This window comes from Phragmites australis, chromosome 16 (assembly GCF_958298935.1).
Source record: "Phragmites australis chromosome 16, lpPhrAust1.1, whole genome shotgun sequence".
NCBI classification, from domain to species: domain Eukaryota; kingdom Viridiplantae; phylum Streptophyta; class Magnoliopsida; order Poales; family Poaceae; genus Phragmites; species Phragmites australis.
Window position 1 is genome coordinate 21630488 of NC_084936.1, and position 16629 is coordinate 21647116.

At 44.4% G+C, this 16629-nt stretch overlaps 2 protein-coding genes across 2 annotated transcripts; one reads left to right on the forward strand and one right to left on the reverse strand.

Annotated features, from left to right (window-relative positions):
• The first annotated feature begins 4576 nt into the window (after nucleotides 1-4576).
• Nucleotides 4577-7110, forward strand: LOC133895588 (large ribosomal subunit protein eL34-like). The gene is made up of 4 exons (XM_062336017.1): nucleotides 4577-4750; nucleotides 4850-4929; nucleotides 6551-6660; nucleotides 6746-7110. The coding sequence occupies exons 1-4, from the start codon at nucleotides 4672-4674 to the stop codon at nucleotides 6834-6836; spliced, it is 360 nt and encodes a 119-aa protein (XP_062192001.1). The 5' UTR covers nucleotides 4577-4671; the 3' UTR covers nucleotides 6837-7110.
• A 997-nt stretch (nucleotides 7111-8107) lies between these two features.
• LOC133895589 (protein FEZ-like) lies at nucleotides 8108-9671 on the reverse strand. The gene is made up of 3 exons (XM_062336018.1): nucleotides 9371-9671; nucleotides 8867-9168; nucleotides 8108-8775 (listed from the first exon to the last, which is right to left on the reverse strand). Exons 1-3 carry the CDS (start codon nucleotides 9552-9554, stop codon nucleotides 8137-8139), a joined length of 1125 nt encoding a protein of 374 aa, XP_062192002.1. The 5' UTR covers nucleotides 9555-9671; the 3' UTR covers nucleotides 8108-8136.
• Between the last annotated feature and the right edge of the window lie 6958 nt (nucleotides 9672-16629).

Consider the following 16629-nt stretch of genomic DNA (forward strand, 5'->3'; position numbering starts at 1 on the left):
TGTTACCGTACCAGTCGATAACCAGTTGTTGCATGGCGAGGCTTGTCATACTCGTAGTTGGCACACATGAAGAAGCGCAGCCCATAGGTGTATGAGATATCCTGGGACTTGCGGAGCTTACAAAGGTCACCACAGAAGCATATTGGTGGTTCGAGACTTTCAGGTATGGTAGTCCCCTAATGTTTCTTTGGTGGACTCGATGGAGCTGAGGAAGACATTGCACTTGAGAGATATGAGAAATGAGCGATGCTTCACCGTAAGGAGGTTCGGCTATTTATAGTTGGGGGAGGCAGGAGCATTGGATTTGCTCGTGAAGAAAGGAGTGAGGGCATGGGCGTAGCTGGTGAGAGGACCATCGGATTCCATCTTAAAGAATGGGAAAGTTATGTCATTGCCCTTGGTCAGAGATTCCACGTTTATTGGTACCCGTGTTGGCATTTTCGCGTGTACCTGCATTGAAACCACGATAAATGTAAGTCACAGTGAAACGAAGGTTGCTAAAACTATAATTTTGCAAATGTACCTGTGGACTTGCACGGGGACGCTACGGATGTGGAGTAGCGGGAAGGCCTGGTGACGGCCAAACTGCCGCATGACGCGGTGCGGTGAGTACTCTTCGATGTAGATGTCGAAGACAAGGGGCGCCTTCGTGAGCTAGTACTCCTCGTCGCGGGTGCACAAGGGTGACAAACCCAACCCTGCACGCACCTGCATGGACGGAACGCTGTATGGCTCCCATACCACATCGTCAGGACGGAGCCTGTCAAACTGGGTACGAAAATGCTCGTACGCGCTGCGAGGCTGCTCGTTTGCCCAGTGTGGCTGAGTGACAAACATCAATACAAATATTTAGAGAGAAACACAATACGAAGGAAACTGTTAATGTACAATACATACCCGACGACGACACCACATCGAGGCCATTGTAGGTGCGTCCTCGTCCGTCTCGCCGTACCATTCCTCTGGGTATGGGGAGCGGTCCACCACTGGCCTGCCTATGGTGAAATGCTCGTACGACCATAGCTGAAGAAGAAGTGGACACCCGGCGAAAGTGGCTAGTGCCTCCTTCTTCGTGCATGCGTCGCAGAGCGCCCGATACGTTGCAGCAAGAACAGCGGATGCCCAGCTGAACTGCGGTACCTCCTCTGCATCAGCGTCCGCTATCGACCGGGCGTACGACACAAGCGTCCTGGTAACCAGGTGGCCTTGGCCACTAGTGAACATCACCCAACCAAACAACCAAAGCAGGAAGGCCTCCAAATATCTTGACACCGCGTATGCGTTGGCGTGTGGGTGTATGTACGCCGGCTGCATATATGGCTGGTGTCAGAAAGGATCATTACGACATACTTTGTTAGTATTCGATAGGTTGTATTTTACCGTACCTAGAATTGTAGGATCCACTTCTTCGTTGGCCCTCGTGCATCGGATAAGAACTCAGGCACGTAGGGGGGGTGCATCCGCCTTTCGCTCCACCGGGCCAATTCGCTGATGCATGTCGTTCATTCAGTCAGCCTGCATATCGATGACCCCAACCACAGCTCCCGCGCAAGGAAGGCCTAAGAGGTAGGAGACGTCCTGCAGGGTCGGGGTCATCTCTCCGCACGGGAGGTGGAACGTATGTGTCTCCGGCCTCCAACGGTCGACCAGTGCTGCTATCAGCGATCGATCGAAGTAGAAACGACGTGCCGCAACCTCGGGGTTCTCCGTCGATCGGGCCTCGACCAACCGGCAAAGCGGTAGGAGTCCGGCCGCTGCCAACCTATAAGTGTTGCAGTATATCAATAATATGGAATATGGAATAACAACAGTGATATGATAATTTCGTATCCACTGTGAGAAGCTCCTAATATATGAGCCCGATCTCCTTACAATCTGCGGAGTATCGGTTGGGAGAGGACCGAGAGCTATTGGTTCATCACCGTTAGGTGCAGCCTCCGCAGTTTGTTTTAGAGTCAGGTCATCAAGTCTTGCCCATAATGCATTGAACTTACGTTGCTGGTTCTGACTGCACAACTTCTTGAAGAGCTTCATTAACTCTTTGTTTTTAAACTGTCTGTAGAAGTTCACACCCATATGGCGCATGCACCACCTGCTTTTGAGATCGGGCCACTGTACTGGTACACCTCGTCGCACGCTACCATGTTGCATATCCAGCAAAGCCTGCAACAATCCTGCATGTCTATCATGAATGAGATACACATCTGGTCGGTTAAGAACAATTGCATGCTTAACCCGCTCTAGGAACCAATACCAGCTGTCCCCGTTCTCACTCTCTACGAACGCAAACCCTAGTGGCAGGACTTGGTTGTTACCGTCGATCCCTATTGCAGACAAAATCTACCCTTTGTACTTCCCAGTCAAGAATGTTCCATCTAGGCATATGATGGGTCGGTAATATCTAAATGCTTTGATAGTTGCAGCGAATGCAAAGAAAGCACGCTGCAACACTCTTTTTTCGCTGTACTCCACATCAGTAGAGGGGTAATGCTTGATATCATAGTAGCTACCTGGATTTCTTGCACAAATTGTGGCTAATTGACGAGGTAGATTGTGATACGAATCTTCATATGTACTGAACCTCATCTCAATAGCCTTTTGTTTCGCCCTCCATACCTTCGCATAGTTTATTGTGTACTGAAACCTTTGCTCAATAGCACGGATTATTGATTGTGGCTCATACCTTAGGTTGTCCATAATCTCTCCGTACATAACATTTGCAATGAAAGCAGAAGACAGGTTCTGGTGGGCGAACTCTATTTCCTCAATGTGACAATTATGTTCTTTAACTATTGAGCATTGCCAGTAGTCTGCCCATTTCCCTCTGAATGCGTGCACCCGTCAAGAGCACTGAGGCACCAAGCACTTCACATCATACTCTCTTTTACTTGATTTAACAACCTTGAATTGCGTACGAAGAGACAACGACCAGAATTTCACCGCATCAATAACTGCCTCTTTTGTAGGGTACATAGCACCCTGTGACACCTCATTCTCATGGTACTGCCACGGTGTCTGGTCAGCCTCGCTAATCACCAACTTCAAAAATTCATGATCCCGCCACTCTGCAGGAACTAGAGCATTACCCTCCTCATCAGAAGAATCCCCATCGGCAAGGCATTCCTCCAACTCTTCATCCTCCAAATCCATATCTTCAATGATGCTAGGGATGTGCTCCCCTTCATCATCTACACCCATCGGTTGCAGCTCTAGAACATCACCAACCTCCTCACTGGACCCTACATTAGCCGCCTCTGACTCATTTTCTACTGCCTCACTTGGTTCTGCTACTGCTTTTGCAGAGTTCACCTCATTTTGATCTTTCAGGTACGCCTCAGCTAACAAAACAAGCGGCAGGCTACGTTCACAGCATATATCTACATACTGCCTCCAAGTTGATGTGGCTTCGATGGGAACAAGCTCACCAAAGTATTCATGACTAGCACGGCTCAGGACAGCTTTCAACTTCAGCTCATATTGCTGTGGATCCAGTTGGAAAAACCGCATGATCCATTTGCACACACCTACAATAGTCCTCTCATTAGCTTTACTAAGCCCCTTCATGATATGATAAAATTCAGACAGATCTACACTGTTAGGACCGTACCTAATTTCACCCTCACCATAATATATCTGAAAAATTAATTTATCTGCCATCCCTGGAAACACCCACAAACATAACCCATGTTAAGACAACAAACTATATTTCTAATTATCGGATAAAATAATTTTTAAATGCTACCCTAGGTTCGCAAATTATCATCTACTGTTACCTGCTACGTCCGCAGGTACAAATAATATACTAAAAATAATATACTACAGATAACATACTGAAAATAATATACTAAAAATAATATTCTATATTGAACTGCTATCGTACCATTTTCTAACTAAATTTGACAATCTTTTAAACCCTAGGTCATAAATGTCTAAATCTATGTCATATACTACTACTGCACTAATTAACAATAATAAAAAGGAAAAAAAAATTTACCTGAAATTTTTCTTCAAATCCGCGGCCCAAATGCAGCAGGGCTTCGCCGACCTCTCTTCCTCCCCTCTCCTCTCCTCTCTTCTCCTCTCTCTTCTCAACTTTTCCTTTTTTTCGGATTTTTATGATTTTTTGGCCAATTTTTGGCCTTTTTATAGCAGAGGGTGCCGGCGCGGGCGATGCGGCGCAGCGGGCGGGGAGGACCCCTTACCGCCCCCTGAGAGGGCGGTAAGGACCTCTACCCGCCCCCTCAAGGGCAGTAAGCCTCTGGGCCAGGCGGGAAGGCCCCACCTGCCCTCTGAGGGGGCGGTTAGGCCTACCGCCCTCTCAGGTGGCGGTTAGGACCCGTAACCGCCCTCTCAGAGGGCTGCAGCGACTAGTTTTGCAAATATTTTCACCGGAAATCTATTTATTTAAATTTTAACTAAAAAATATAAAAATTAAAAAAACTCCAACCCAAACGGGTTTTGAATTGTCGAAATGCCCAGGACTCAGCCCATACGGCCGAACCAGACGAAAGCCCATCCGACCGCCAGATCAAGACAATCCGAGCCGTCCGCTCCCCGTCGCCTCCCGAGCCAACCATTTATAGCCCTATCGCCGCCGCTGCGCAGACCTTCTCTTCCCCTTCCCCCACCCAGCCTCTCTAGGGTTTATCGGCGGCGGCGGCGACGGCGAAGATGGTGCAGCGCCTGACTTACCGGAAGCGTCACAGCTATGCGACCAGGTCCAACCAGATCCGGGTCGTCAAGACCCCAGGTGCGCCACATATGTTCTAGCTCGCTCTGAGGACTTGTGGTTTCTTGATCTGTTCTTGCTGGTTTATTGATGGGTTCATACTGGCGAGGTTTCTTGCAGGTGGTAGGCTCGTTTACCAGTACACCAACAAGAGGGCGAACGGGCCCAAGTGCCCCGTGACCGGAAAGAAGATCCAGGGGGTGAGTGATGCAGCAGCTCTACTCTGGTTCAGTTTTAGTTGTGGATGCGTGTAGTCTCTGTGTTCTCGTAGTGTCATGTTCTGCAGTGGTCCCCGGTTGTGTATTGTGGAATTAGTAGCTATGGCTAGTACTATCTGTGTTGAAGTAATGCTTGGACTAAATCTTGATTTGTTGTTCAGATGGTTTACAGTATCTTTTGTGGTATGTGCAATTTGATGCCGCATTGTGCTTGTGTAGGTTTAAATGGAGGATGTTTTGTAGTTGTGGTCTTTATATCTTGTTTTTGTCCAAATCTTTTAGTTGCGAGTAAATTGTGGTTTCATGTGGATTGAACATACTCTGTAGTATATGTATGGCCTATACCCGAGTCATTTTGGATAGAAACATGCTGTCATGTCGTGTGATTGGCATTTTTTATGGTGTTCTTGTTTACTACATTAGTACATGATCCATTTAGAGTGACACACTTGTTGGTTTGGCAAGTACTCTCCCGCTGCTAGCAATCATTTCTTTTGCATCTTGCTGTAAGCTCTGGACATTTCTATGTAAATGCTTTTTTTAAATTCTGATTGACATGTAAGTATGTAAACCAAACCTACTTAACATGGTGAAACTGATTACCCTTTCCAAACGAAATTGAATGCCTTATGTTTGCCTGGTTATACTACTAAATATGAGGAATGACTAAGAGTGTTACTTTATGTTATTTTCTAAAACTACTGAATTAATTGGAGCGGCTTATAGGCCATCATGCCTAATTTTCTGGAAAAAAGTTCTTTGCAGCGGTGCTGTAGACTCTTCTTCCTGCAGCACTGTCTTGATGGCTGCCACCTCTCCTCAATGTAGATCTCGAAGTGTCCAAATGACAAATTATCATGCATGCTCATTACTTGACATATATGATTAGCGTTAAGTGGATCTCATCCTCCGCTTTGAGATCCACGTTGGGGACAAGTGGCGGCCATCAAGGTGGTGCTGTAGGTGTCTGCAGCACCTCTGCATAGATTTTTTTTCCCAGTTTTCTACCCCAAACTGCTACTATTTTAAGCCCATGATCCCTTTTTCATGCTAAACTGTGGATTTTAAGCCGTCATGGCAATTTGATTTCCCTCTCATGCTACATTGCTTATTTTTCATGTTCTGTTACCATTATGTTGAGCAAAAAATCTATACTGATAACCTATGTTCAGCTGCCATTGTGTTTTAAGTCATGCCAAGCTAGCTGAATTTTAGTTTCCTTGTTTACTGTATTGACTATTGATTAATAATTTAATCACATCCAGTTTATAATATAAATTGTAATCACTTCCTGGCCTACTGTTTGCTCTGAAAGTTGCACAACCAATTGGTTGGTTTCATGAGGTGTTCTATAGTTCTGAAACACACCCTAAATATGTGTCTGTCTTCAAATAGACCTTGGCATCATTGTTTGGTTGTATTGGTAGATAAGTTACGTCATGTTATATCATTTGGTTGGTTAGAATATAAGAACTCAGCATTGTTGCTATTATTAATAGTGTGTTCGGATGAGGGGATTTTCCAGTCAGTCTCATCCAGTCAGGCTCTCTGCTATTCAATGTGAAATATTCCTACTGGAGCTCCCATGTTATTATATTTCCAGATTCCACACTTGAGGCCTGCTGAGTACAAGAGGTCCAGGTTGTCTAGGAACCGCAGGACTGTGAACCGTCCTTATGGTGGAGTGCTCTCTGGAACTGCAGTCAGGGAGAGGTCAGCAAATAGGGCTGGATATTTATGTGAAAACTCAGGATTTGTCATCTTGTATTCTTATGAGTTACATTATTTTGCTCTGCAGGATCATCCGTGCTTTCCTGGTTGAAGAGCAGAAGATTGTCAAGAAGGTCCTGAAAATACAGAAAACCAAGGACAAGACAGCCGCAAAGTAGAGCTCCTGAAATGGAAGTGTAACGCTGTTTTGTACACAACGAAAAGGATTTTTTATGGTGGATGATGAAAAATCTAGTTGCCTTCGTGTTAAATGTTTAGTATGGGAGAGACATACCTGTTGAGTTTAGAGTGTTTCAAATCCTTTCATCTTTTGTTTGGAGTACCAGGACATCTGTTCCTCAAGTTGCTTTGTTATGAATTCTGATCATATTTAGGAACTGTCAGGTAGCCGAATTCACCTATTGGTTTGTAGCAATCTTTTCTTCTGTGATCTGTTTCTCTTGTTTCGTGTCATTCACTTGCATGATCATTAGCCCTGTTTTCGCTAGTTCTTGATCATGAAAACTGACAATTAGCCATTGTATCGGCATGTTGGTCATGGTTTTGTACTCAATCTGTCTGAAGTTATCGTATGCACAGTTCGGGGCATTTTCTCTCAGGACTTGTTTGTTAGAGATCTGGGATTTATACAGGATTTGAAGTTTGTAAGCTAGTTTTAGTGTAAAATATGAATAAGATGGCTAATTTAAACATCACATGTCTACCTCTCACTTCAGCTTTGAGAATTTCTGGAGCTATGAATATTTAGCTTTAAAAATTCTTAAAGTTAGAGCTTGACAATCAGGCCTAACTTGCAAGATCATTAGGAGAAGGCTGCAGTTTAAACTTAAATTGTGTTGATAGGCTTCCAAGTTAAACAGAACTATATCAACATTCAAAACAACAGCGATTTGAAAAACGCTAAGATGCTTCAAACAAGCTCATTCTCACTGAAAATGCAATATCACATTGAAAGTGCAGTATCTCAACACCCAATAACTCAAAATATATGTACAACACAATGCATCCTTCTCTCTGTTAGCTTTGCTGTTAACAAGGGTATAAGCTCACAGTATGTACACCTCACCTAAACTGAACAAAAATATATGTTTTTTTTTGTTGCTAACAGAAATGCTAACAGATGAGGCAACTCACACACAGCATCTTTACATGTAACCAATGAAGTAGTAGTACCCCTCTCTCGCAATGCAACTTAAGACCATGCCCAACAGATCCCTTCGCGACCTAGAATCTTTTTGTAAAGGGATTTTCGTTCTCTTCAACGTTCTAACGATTTTCCTTCATAGTCCTCCTTACGAAAGGATTCACACAGTTATTTTCTTCAAGATGAGATTATCTCATTTCTCTTTACGAATTCCTTTAAAGGGAAGCTATTGAAAATGAAGGAAAATAAATAGAATAAAAATGAGGAAGAGAATCAGAAAGGAACGAAATGAAAGAGAAATGGCTGAGGATGGTCTAACGTGGCAGCTCAGTCTGGACAGCAGCTGGGCTCAGGAAGGACTCCCAAAGTATGTTGCACCTCCACTCCTCCGAAGAATCCGTACCGAGATCGAAAGGGAAGTTGATCCTCCCCACAGCTTCCCACTCACTGTTGTTCATGCCGAAGCTGTTACCAGGCTTTCCTGTGGTACCGATGCCTCCATTGACATCTGCAGAAGAATCGACTACGAATCCACTGAGCTGATGATCAGGCTGCGCGCTGAAAAAAAGCGGTACGGCGCCTGCGGTCTTCTGCGATGTTTGCGCTTCGAAAGGGTAGATGATTGGGCAGTTCTGGGGTTCCAGAGATGGGCTGCAGGTGAAGTTTATGAGCTTGCATGAAGAGCCCTCTAGAGATGGGTTGTTCACCTTCTGCTGCTGCTGCTGACTTTGCAAGCCATGTCTGCTGGTGAACTGACTTGCAGTTGCAGGTGGTGCAACTTGCAGTGAGCAAGAGGAGCTCTCCAGAGCAAAGTCTGAAGCTTGTACTGACTGCAACGCAGAGAACATCTCTGCCTCAGTTGCCCCAGGGAATGGAGGCCCCCAGGTGTGCGACAACGCCCTCTGCGCCATGGAACTGGTCTTCTTGAAGATCCTACAGATAGTCCATGAGTCCTGTTTGTGGCACATAAAAAAGTTTCTTTCAGAACTTGGCAAAACATTTAATGTAGCTCTTGAACTGCACGGCACGAATGACAATGCTTACGTTGAGTGGAATGGTCTTGTCGATCGGTAGCTTGGGAATCGAGGGGTCGGTGAGCGAAGGGAGCCTGAACTCATGCATCATCCAGTCAGTTTTCATCCCTCTTGCTGCTCTTCCTTTGTAGAAGACAAGAGACTTCTTCAGGCCTATGCACTTGGTGCCCTCAGTGGAGTAGATTGGCCTGTCTGTCCCTGTGGCCTTCCAGAATCCAGCTGCTGTGACTCTGTTCGGTCTCACGCTGTTGCGGTATTTCCGGTCCCTTGGGCAGTAGAAGTACCACTCTTTCTCACCGGTGCTCGCAAGCTCTGTCGATGAACAAGAACAATAAAGTCAGATATCATAGTAAGGTGAGTGACTGGTATGGATCCTATCCTTAAATTGCAACTACGTCTTTCGATATTATCTTGAGATGCAAATAATATTTTAAGTTCGTAGTTCATAAAAGTCCAGCCCATTGATTGGCAAAAGGTGTAAGAAGCAGAAGTTCCGAAGTTGGTGGCTGCTTACTTGGGAGATCCCATGGATCATACTTGTAGATGTCCAGCGGCCTGATGAGCTCAATGGAGATATGCTTTTGCTGGATCTTCCTCTTGAGGTAGAAACTAACAAGTTCTTCATCGGTCGGATGAAACCGGAAACCGGGCATGAGGATCTCATCTGACTTGTCCATATCGATATCATTTCTCTCCATATCTTACAAAGGGATGAAGCTTGAAGCCTGCTTGCTGCTGGTTACAAACTTAGAAAGTCTACTCTTGTTCTAATTATGCCGTATCTAGTGAATGGCTTTCAGGGATGGAGCTGCTGAGGTGAAGATAATCACCAAGAGCTGCATACTATTGCACTTGCGAATCTATTACACACCATGTGTGTATATATGAGAGCCTGGGCTGCTTGGAAAGACTAGATTGGCCCACAGCTCTGAAGGATTAAAGAACTGTTTTTAAATCCTTCTCTATTTGAAGCTGTCATGATTTCTTTAATGGTTGATTAGTATCTCAACGAAGACACAAGCTGAGCAGCATGAGGCGACTGTCAGTCCCTTTCGGTTCACACTTAGAATACTCAAGTACGGCACTCGAAACAATCCTTAAACTATGCAACAGTGCTCTCTTCTAGATTTCGTTTGTCAGTTTTAGCCTCCCCAGATAAACAAAAGAAGTTTAAAACGTACTCCAATAAACTGCAGTTTGTTGGTATCCTAATTTTCAGTGGTGCAAGAGCAGTATGAAACTCTCCTCGAGTACTTTTAGCTGCATGAACTTCAAGATATATTCCTTCAGTATCTGGATACAAAAATCCCTTCCTATGTAGCTATATGCATTATTTTTGTCAGTTTGTGCTTTGGGATTCAAAAAGAATTTGTGGCCACTAAATGGTTTTTTTTTCAATTTGACATAAGCCTAACAATATGTGTCTGTCTCTCCGAGTGTGTGTGTATTAGAGAGAGAGAGAGAAGTTTGTTTCCTACCAACAAAATTCTCGTCAGAAATTCTTTTCTATTACCCAGAGATAGTGATGACATGAACTGAGTGATCTTCTTCATATGTTTATTAATAACTAGCGTGTGTGGCACTGCTAAGTGCTGCGGAAGAGAAGCTTCTTATTCTAAGCACGGTTTTGTTAGGCCAAATTTAATTGCAGATGAGTTGCCACGGTGGAAACCTGGTCCAATTTGCTCCAACACTCAGCTTGCTTAATCGTATGCTGGCTCTGGCTGGTCATTCTTCCACATGGCACAATAAAATTGTTTGCTGCTCTTTCCATTCTATAGTCCATAAGATTATGTTGTTAAATATTACAAACATTTGAACGTAGCATGTTGGATAGATATGCTGAATAGGTGAGCTTATCCTAGCTAGATTTACAACGTAAACACCCACTGTCTTTTCAGTTATATGTTAGCACCTAGTGCATAATTTGCTTATAGAAAACTTGTTGTATGTGTGCGTGTGTGTGATTATGTACTAGTAGAAGGTCCTACCGCATATGTGGAAGAAGAGGAGTGCTAGAGGAGAGCAACTCATCTCCCAATTTTCCAATTCCACATGATATACAGAGCTAGGGCTTGAACAGCTGCCATCACCACCGTTCACCACCAAAGTCGCCAGAATCATCCAACACCGTTTTGCCCTTTACCACCTTGTTGTTCGCTCCTCACGAGTCTAAATTGCTAGAGCGGAGCAACCCATCTCTTTTTTTTAATGATGTCTTCTCTAAATTACACGGTTTTCAAGAGATAAAAAGGATGCGGGATGGGACCTCGAGCCCCTACCGGCTCGACTTGCTCCGTGCAGCCTTACCAACGTACTCCATGCACGCTTCTTATCAACTCATCTCTCAATTTCCCAATTCCACAAAACTGCAGAACAGTGTATAATTGCTTATATAACTGTCTTTTCAGTTATATATTAGCATCTAGTGCACAATTTGCTTATAGAAAACTGCAGAACAGTACAAAATGCCTGCAAGCCACTAAAAAAAATCTTCAGCGTTCTAAAAAATCACACAAACAAAAGCATCCAAGATTACGGAGTATTTACACTCACTTAACCTGTTATTAAATATTAATCATAGACAATGAGTCAATGACGCGAAAACTCTGCACGAGGTGAGAGTTTCTGCCTCTTCCAAGACAAGGTTTCGCTGGAACCCAAAATGTCAGAGAAGGTTCGGGTCAACGTCAAACCCTTCAAACTCAAGCGATGCTGGTCTTCAAACTCGTGTTCTTGGGACGGGTGTCTATATTACTCTTGTTCTTCGTACGGATGTCTATATTGCTCGTGTTGACAAGAGTAGTTCCATATTTGGTAGCATGCTGAAGGGGTGTGACCGTGCTGAGTGAGCTACAGGCTAGCAAACAAGTCAGTTGGCTTATGCATGCTATGCTACTCCGAATATTTTTATTCTCTATTTCTTAATTTTAGACGTGTTAATTAACCAAAGATATACTTGTGCAAAATCAAATTAAGTAAGTGGATTCTACAGTGCAGCTAAGTGATATGTAGCATAGTACTGCCAAACTAACATGTATCATTGCCATGCTTTTTTGTTAATATACTATCATTTAGGATTTATTTATGAGAAGTATTGAAAAGAAGAGTGCTATTTCAGAAAATGTCATTATGTGTCTCTATCTTGTGGCCCTAGGACCCACATGTCAACTACACATGGAGTGGTAATTGCTAAAACTGCACTCTGTAATGAAACATTACAACATACTTTGTGGCATTGTTCAATCAAATTGTAGCTAATTTTGGACATTCAAAAGTTGATATTATGAGAAGCCAGTTGGTATATCTCTGTTAATATGCAAAGAATTGATCATAAAAAAAGATCGAACTGTCCAAAGCATTAGAATGATAAAATGGTGTCGTTTGGAATTATGTGCAATCAATACGATTAAACTTTGACTATCAATGTCTGTTTGAATATTTTGATTGAACTTTTAAAAATAGTATATCTAGATTTGTCTTGTAAAGTAGTGTCATGATACTACAACTTTGCTATATTTGTATATATTTTATACTAGTAATTAGTGATGATGGTGTCGATGTTCAAAATGGTATTCTTTTGTGATTAGATGGAGTAATATGAAAAGAAAAAGATGTCTCCAAGAACTACATGTTCTGTGTAGCATCCCAAGAAATACAAGTTTGTGTTCCGTGTAAATAACGTTTTGTAACACCATTTCTTCCTAATCAAGCGAGACTTGGGCACTTGGCATGAGGAGACCTTCAACTATCAGTTATTACTTATGTACGGCAACGAGTCAGAGTGCTTTAAGTTTTGTGTCAATCGAGCTACATCAAGAATGAATGGAGTATCTTGCAACTAAAGCATTGCCTTGGAACGATATGTCTACTGGATTACAACCAAGTGCTTGCTTCGTAGTTATTCGGAAATTTCTACAAAATATCATGTTCATACAAGTGGACATAAATTCATTTATTTTACTATGGAAGCAAACTATTACTCATTAAATTCAAGAATTTGCAAATTTAAATTCTATGAATGAACCCAATTTTCATTTCATTTGGTGAGGATACACACATAAGTTTTAACTGAGTATCTCACATTGCTGTTAGAAACCTAGCGTTTCACGGATTTGAAACTCGCGTTCGAATCGTATAACTTTGAGTATGAATATATGCGGGCGTGCTACGCAATGTATACGAAAGAAAAGAGAATGAAATGATCGAAAACATGTAAACTTTATTCATTCGTGTCGAAATCATAAAGTATAGTTTCTTTCATTATACATTTTTACTCCACAACGCACACACTATCTGACTATATAATATGATCCGACGATTGCTTTGTCTTGGTTCCCATGGCCTCGTGAGGCTCCCCGGTTAATTACACCCATCCTCAGGCTACCTCCGATTGAGCTGCGTTGGCAGTCGTCGTATTGAGATCGTCTCTGAGTCTGCAAGGCTGTAGTCACATGCAACAAAGATAAAGCAAAGTAAGCATTAGAAATCAAAAGCGGTAGAGAACGGGATAACAGTCTAGCATGAGCTTTTGGACTGTTTATGTATCTCGGGTCATCATCGGCCACGTAGGCCTCAGAATTGTGTATGTAAGAAGAGACAAGTTAGGAGCGCGACATGACGTGTAGCTTCTACTGGAAGCGGCAGCTCAATTGGCCCATCTCTGAAGGCAACGTGCCACAAAGGTGAAGGTGATCACTTTTCAGGCCACACAGGCTCCAGCCACATAGGCATGTATTATTCTATGATCGGTGTTATCTGACGGCCACATAGGCACTATGCCACAGCAAACGCCACAAAGGTGGGTAATCACAATGCATCAAGCCACAAAGTCACTTTGTTTATTTTATGCAAACAATCGTCAACGGATAGCCACATATGCAGAGCGACAATATCAACCAACAAGAGAGCGACGTATGCATATGCATCTATAGGGCAAGCAACAGCAAGCCTCAATGACCTCGAGGTGTCGCAAGTGGATCACCATATTGTTTTTACATGCTGCAAATCATCCTTTTTAGCATCACAAGGAGGCAGTAGAGAGCAAATAGCAGCCAGTCGCAGCATCATAGCTCCAATAGGGACAACAACAAGGGTATCAAGACATCACATATATCGTAGCAATAGCAGCAAACATCAGACCAAGGCAATAGTAAGCATGTCACATGAACACCAACGAGCACTAGATACGGCAGCAAGCATCTCATAGCTATCATCCCAACTAGCACAGAGGGCAATGAACACCAAACTGATCAATGGGGGCAAACTGAAAGTGCCCACGATAGCAGTAGCTAACCACAGTCAAGCGGCAAGAGCACGGACCGTAGCATGGCGACCAGCTAGATAGAGAGGAGGCGATCGAGCCATCAACAAGGCGTTGCGGCACGCGCACAAGAACAACAGAGGGCACACACGGCGGTCAGGCCTCAACGGGCACAACGACACGCACGTGGCATAGACAGCAAGGCTATCAAGACTTGTGGCCAGAGCCCGGAATTTGCTAGAACGTGGCCGGAGTACGAAACTTCAACGCCGCATGGCTGGAACCCGGAGCTTCTTACGGCACACGGCCTGAGCTCAAGCGTCCTCGGCACGAAGGTCGGCCACACAGAGAGGAAGGGAGAGAGCACACGGCACGGTCGGGCTAAACTGAACGACATGATGATATCACCTTACTATTAGCGGCGATGGGACAATAGGGCCTCCGGGCCGTTTCCTCATTGGTGGTGGCGGCAACAGGGGCTCCTGCCCTTCTTCGTAGACAATGGCAGGTCGTCGGTGCGGCACAAGGGCACGGCAAGTGACAACAGAGACGAGGCCGGACCACAAGCAAGGTGCAACGACACCACATAGACAGAGAGAACCCACCGGCGACCATATCATAACCGAATTGACAACACCAGAACCACAAGCCAAAATGCAACGACCGTAGTGCGCGTTTCAATAGCACAACAACTGGAGCATGAGGGCTACCACGGTGCGGCTGGACACAATACAGACAGAAAGGACGCAACAACCGGGGCCTCAGTTTTAACATCACCGGCCCACAGCAAGAAGCATGATGGTACGAAGGCTGGGCTATCACAGAGCAGAGGGGGGGGGGGGGGAGCACAACGGCGTGCCTGGAGCACCAGCTACGACGGCACGGCCGTGCATGAGCACAAAGAGGGGAAATAGGAGTAATCATGCTGGAGCTCACCTCGCGGTACGGCGGTGGTGGGGAAGCTTCGGCCAGAGCTCGTCATTGGGGTGACGGAGTGGTGGTTGGCGACAGAGTCACGGTCGTGGCAGGGCTTCACCGAGGCCTCCCCCAAAATTCGATCCCCTTTCCTGGGCACCCCCTCCCTGCCTTTATAGCCGATGGCGGGGGGAGTTCCCACGCGGAGAATACGGATTGGGAGTTGGGATTTGGAAGGAGAAGTGATAAGGATACGGAAGAGGATAAGCACGGGGATGAGATGAGGAGGGGCGAGCGGCTCAGGGTGGCGCAGCTCGGGCACAGCATGAGCGCAGCCGGGACGGCGCGCTCGACCGGCTCAGGCCCGAGGAACAGAGAGGGGCGAGGGCGAGGAGAGAGAGGCGCACGTGGCTGGGGAGCGCGAGGGAGAGGAGAGAGCCGGCTCGGCCAGGCACCACACGGCGGGGTGGGTGAGGGAGCCAGGCGGGTGGCGCAAGAGCGTGGGTGAGGCGTGGTGTGGCACTGGGTGGAAGAAGAACATGAGAGGGTTGCGACACCCTTCTGCTGGCCCGCGCGTGGGGATAAGGCAGGTGGGGAACGTGCCAAGGCTGGGCCAGTCTTGGGCCAAGCCAACACGGCTGACGGGCCAGAGGGAACCGAGCAGGCCAGGCCGGCGGGGGCATGGTCTGGCCTTCTCTCTTTTCTTCTTTTTTTCTTTTTCTTCTTCTTTTTTATGTATATGAATACATGTATAGGTGCAAATATATGCCAAAATAACATCGTACAGCTAGATCTCTAAATTCTGCCAAACCTTATTCATGTTTATAGAGTATATAAGTATGCTCATTATATTCCTCGCAACAGAAAAAAAAACATGATCATTATATAACAAGTGATTCTTATACATAATATTCTGAGTCACATGAAAATATCAATGATTAGGGGTGAAAATGGGACGGATATTTCCCGCCCGTCCTACCAACCGAAGGCTTACGAAGCAAATATAGGATGCAACAATAATTATCCGATAATATCCGGTACTATCCGTATCTGACTCTGGATACGAGAAAAAAATGATACCGAATGACGAGTATCCGTCAAAAGTATCTAAATATTAGGTGTTACGAAAAAACATATTGTGATTTTACTTAAAAACGGGATAATATATAAGTATATTATCACACATCTGTAGACAGATAATACCGAATGCTCTTATTTTTATATTTCAGTGATGATTCTTTCTGTGCTCACTTTAATTGTATATATATTGTTTAATGTGTTGTGTGTGGATGCAAAAGAAGCGAAAAATTTCTATCAATCCGACTAACCGAAAGCTTATGGTACTATCCGCTTCGACTCCGACTCTTAAAAAAAATAGAATAGAATACATAATAAATAAATAATTATCTGTCACTATTTATATTTGACTCTTACTTCGAGATAAAATATAAAATAAGATACATGATAAATTATATCATGTCTATATCCTATCTAATTACACCTCTATCAATGATAGAAGAAAGGGCCACAAAGGAGATTACCTAGCGTCCAGATAAGAAGTCTCCATCTTACAGGGAACATTCTTTACACTTCCT

Bases quoted from the DNA above. Each gene is read 5' to 3' on its own strand.
- LOC133895588 (XM_062336017.1), top strand. From the start codon at position 4,672: ATGGTGCAGCGCCTGACTTACCGGAAGCGTCACAGCTATGCGACCAGG. The intron at 4,751-4,849 runs GTGCGCCACATA...GGTTTCTTGCAG, and splicing joins CCGGGTCGTCAAGACCCCAG to GTGGTAGGCTCGTTTACCAG. The intron at 6,661-6,745 runs GTCAGCAAATAG...TTTGCTCTGCAG, and splicing joins GGAACTGCAGTCAGGGAGAG to GATCATCCGTGCTTTCCTGG.
- LOC133895589 (XM_062336018.1), bottom strand. From the start codon at position 9,554: ATGGAGAGAAATGATATCGATATGGACAAGTCAGATGAGATCCTCATG. The intron at 9,169-9,370 runs GTAAGCAGCCAC...GTTCATCGACAG, and splicing joins TGATCCATGGGATCTCCCAA to AGCTTGCGAGCACCGGTGAG. The intron at 8,776-8,866 runs GTAAGCATTGTC...TGCCACAAACAG, and splicing joins ACAAGACCATTCCACTCAAC to GACTCATGGACTATCTGTAG.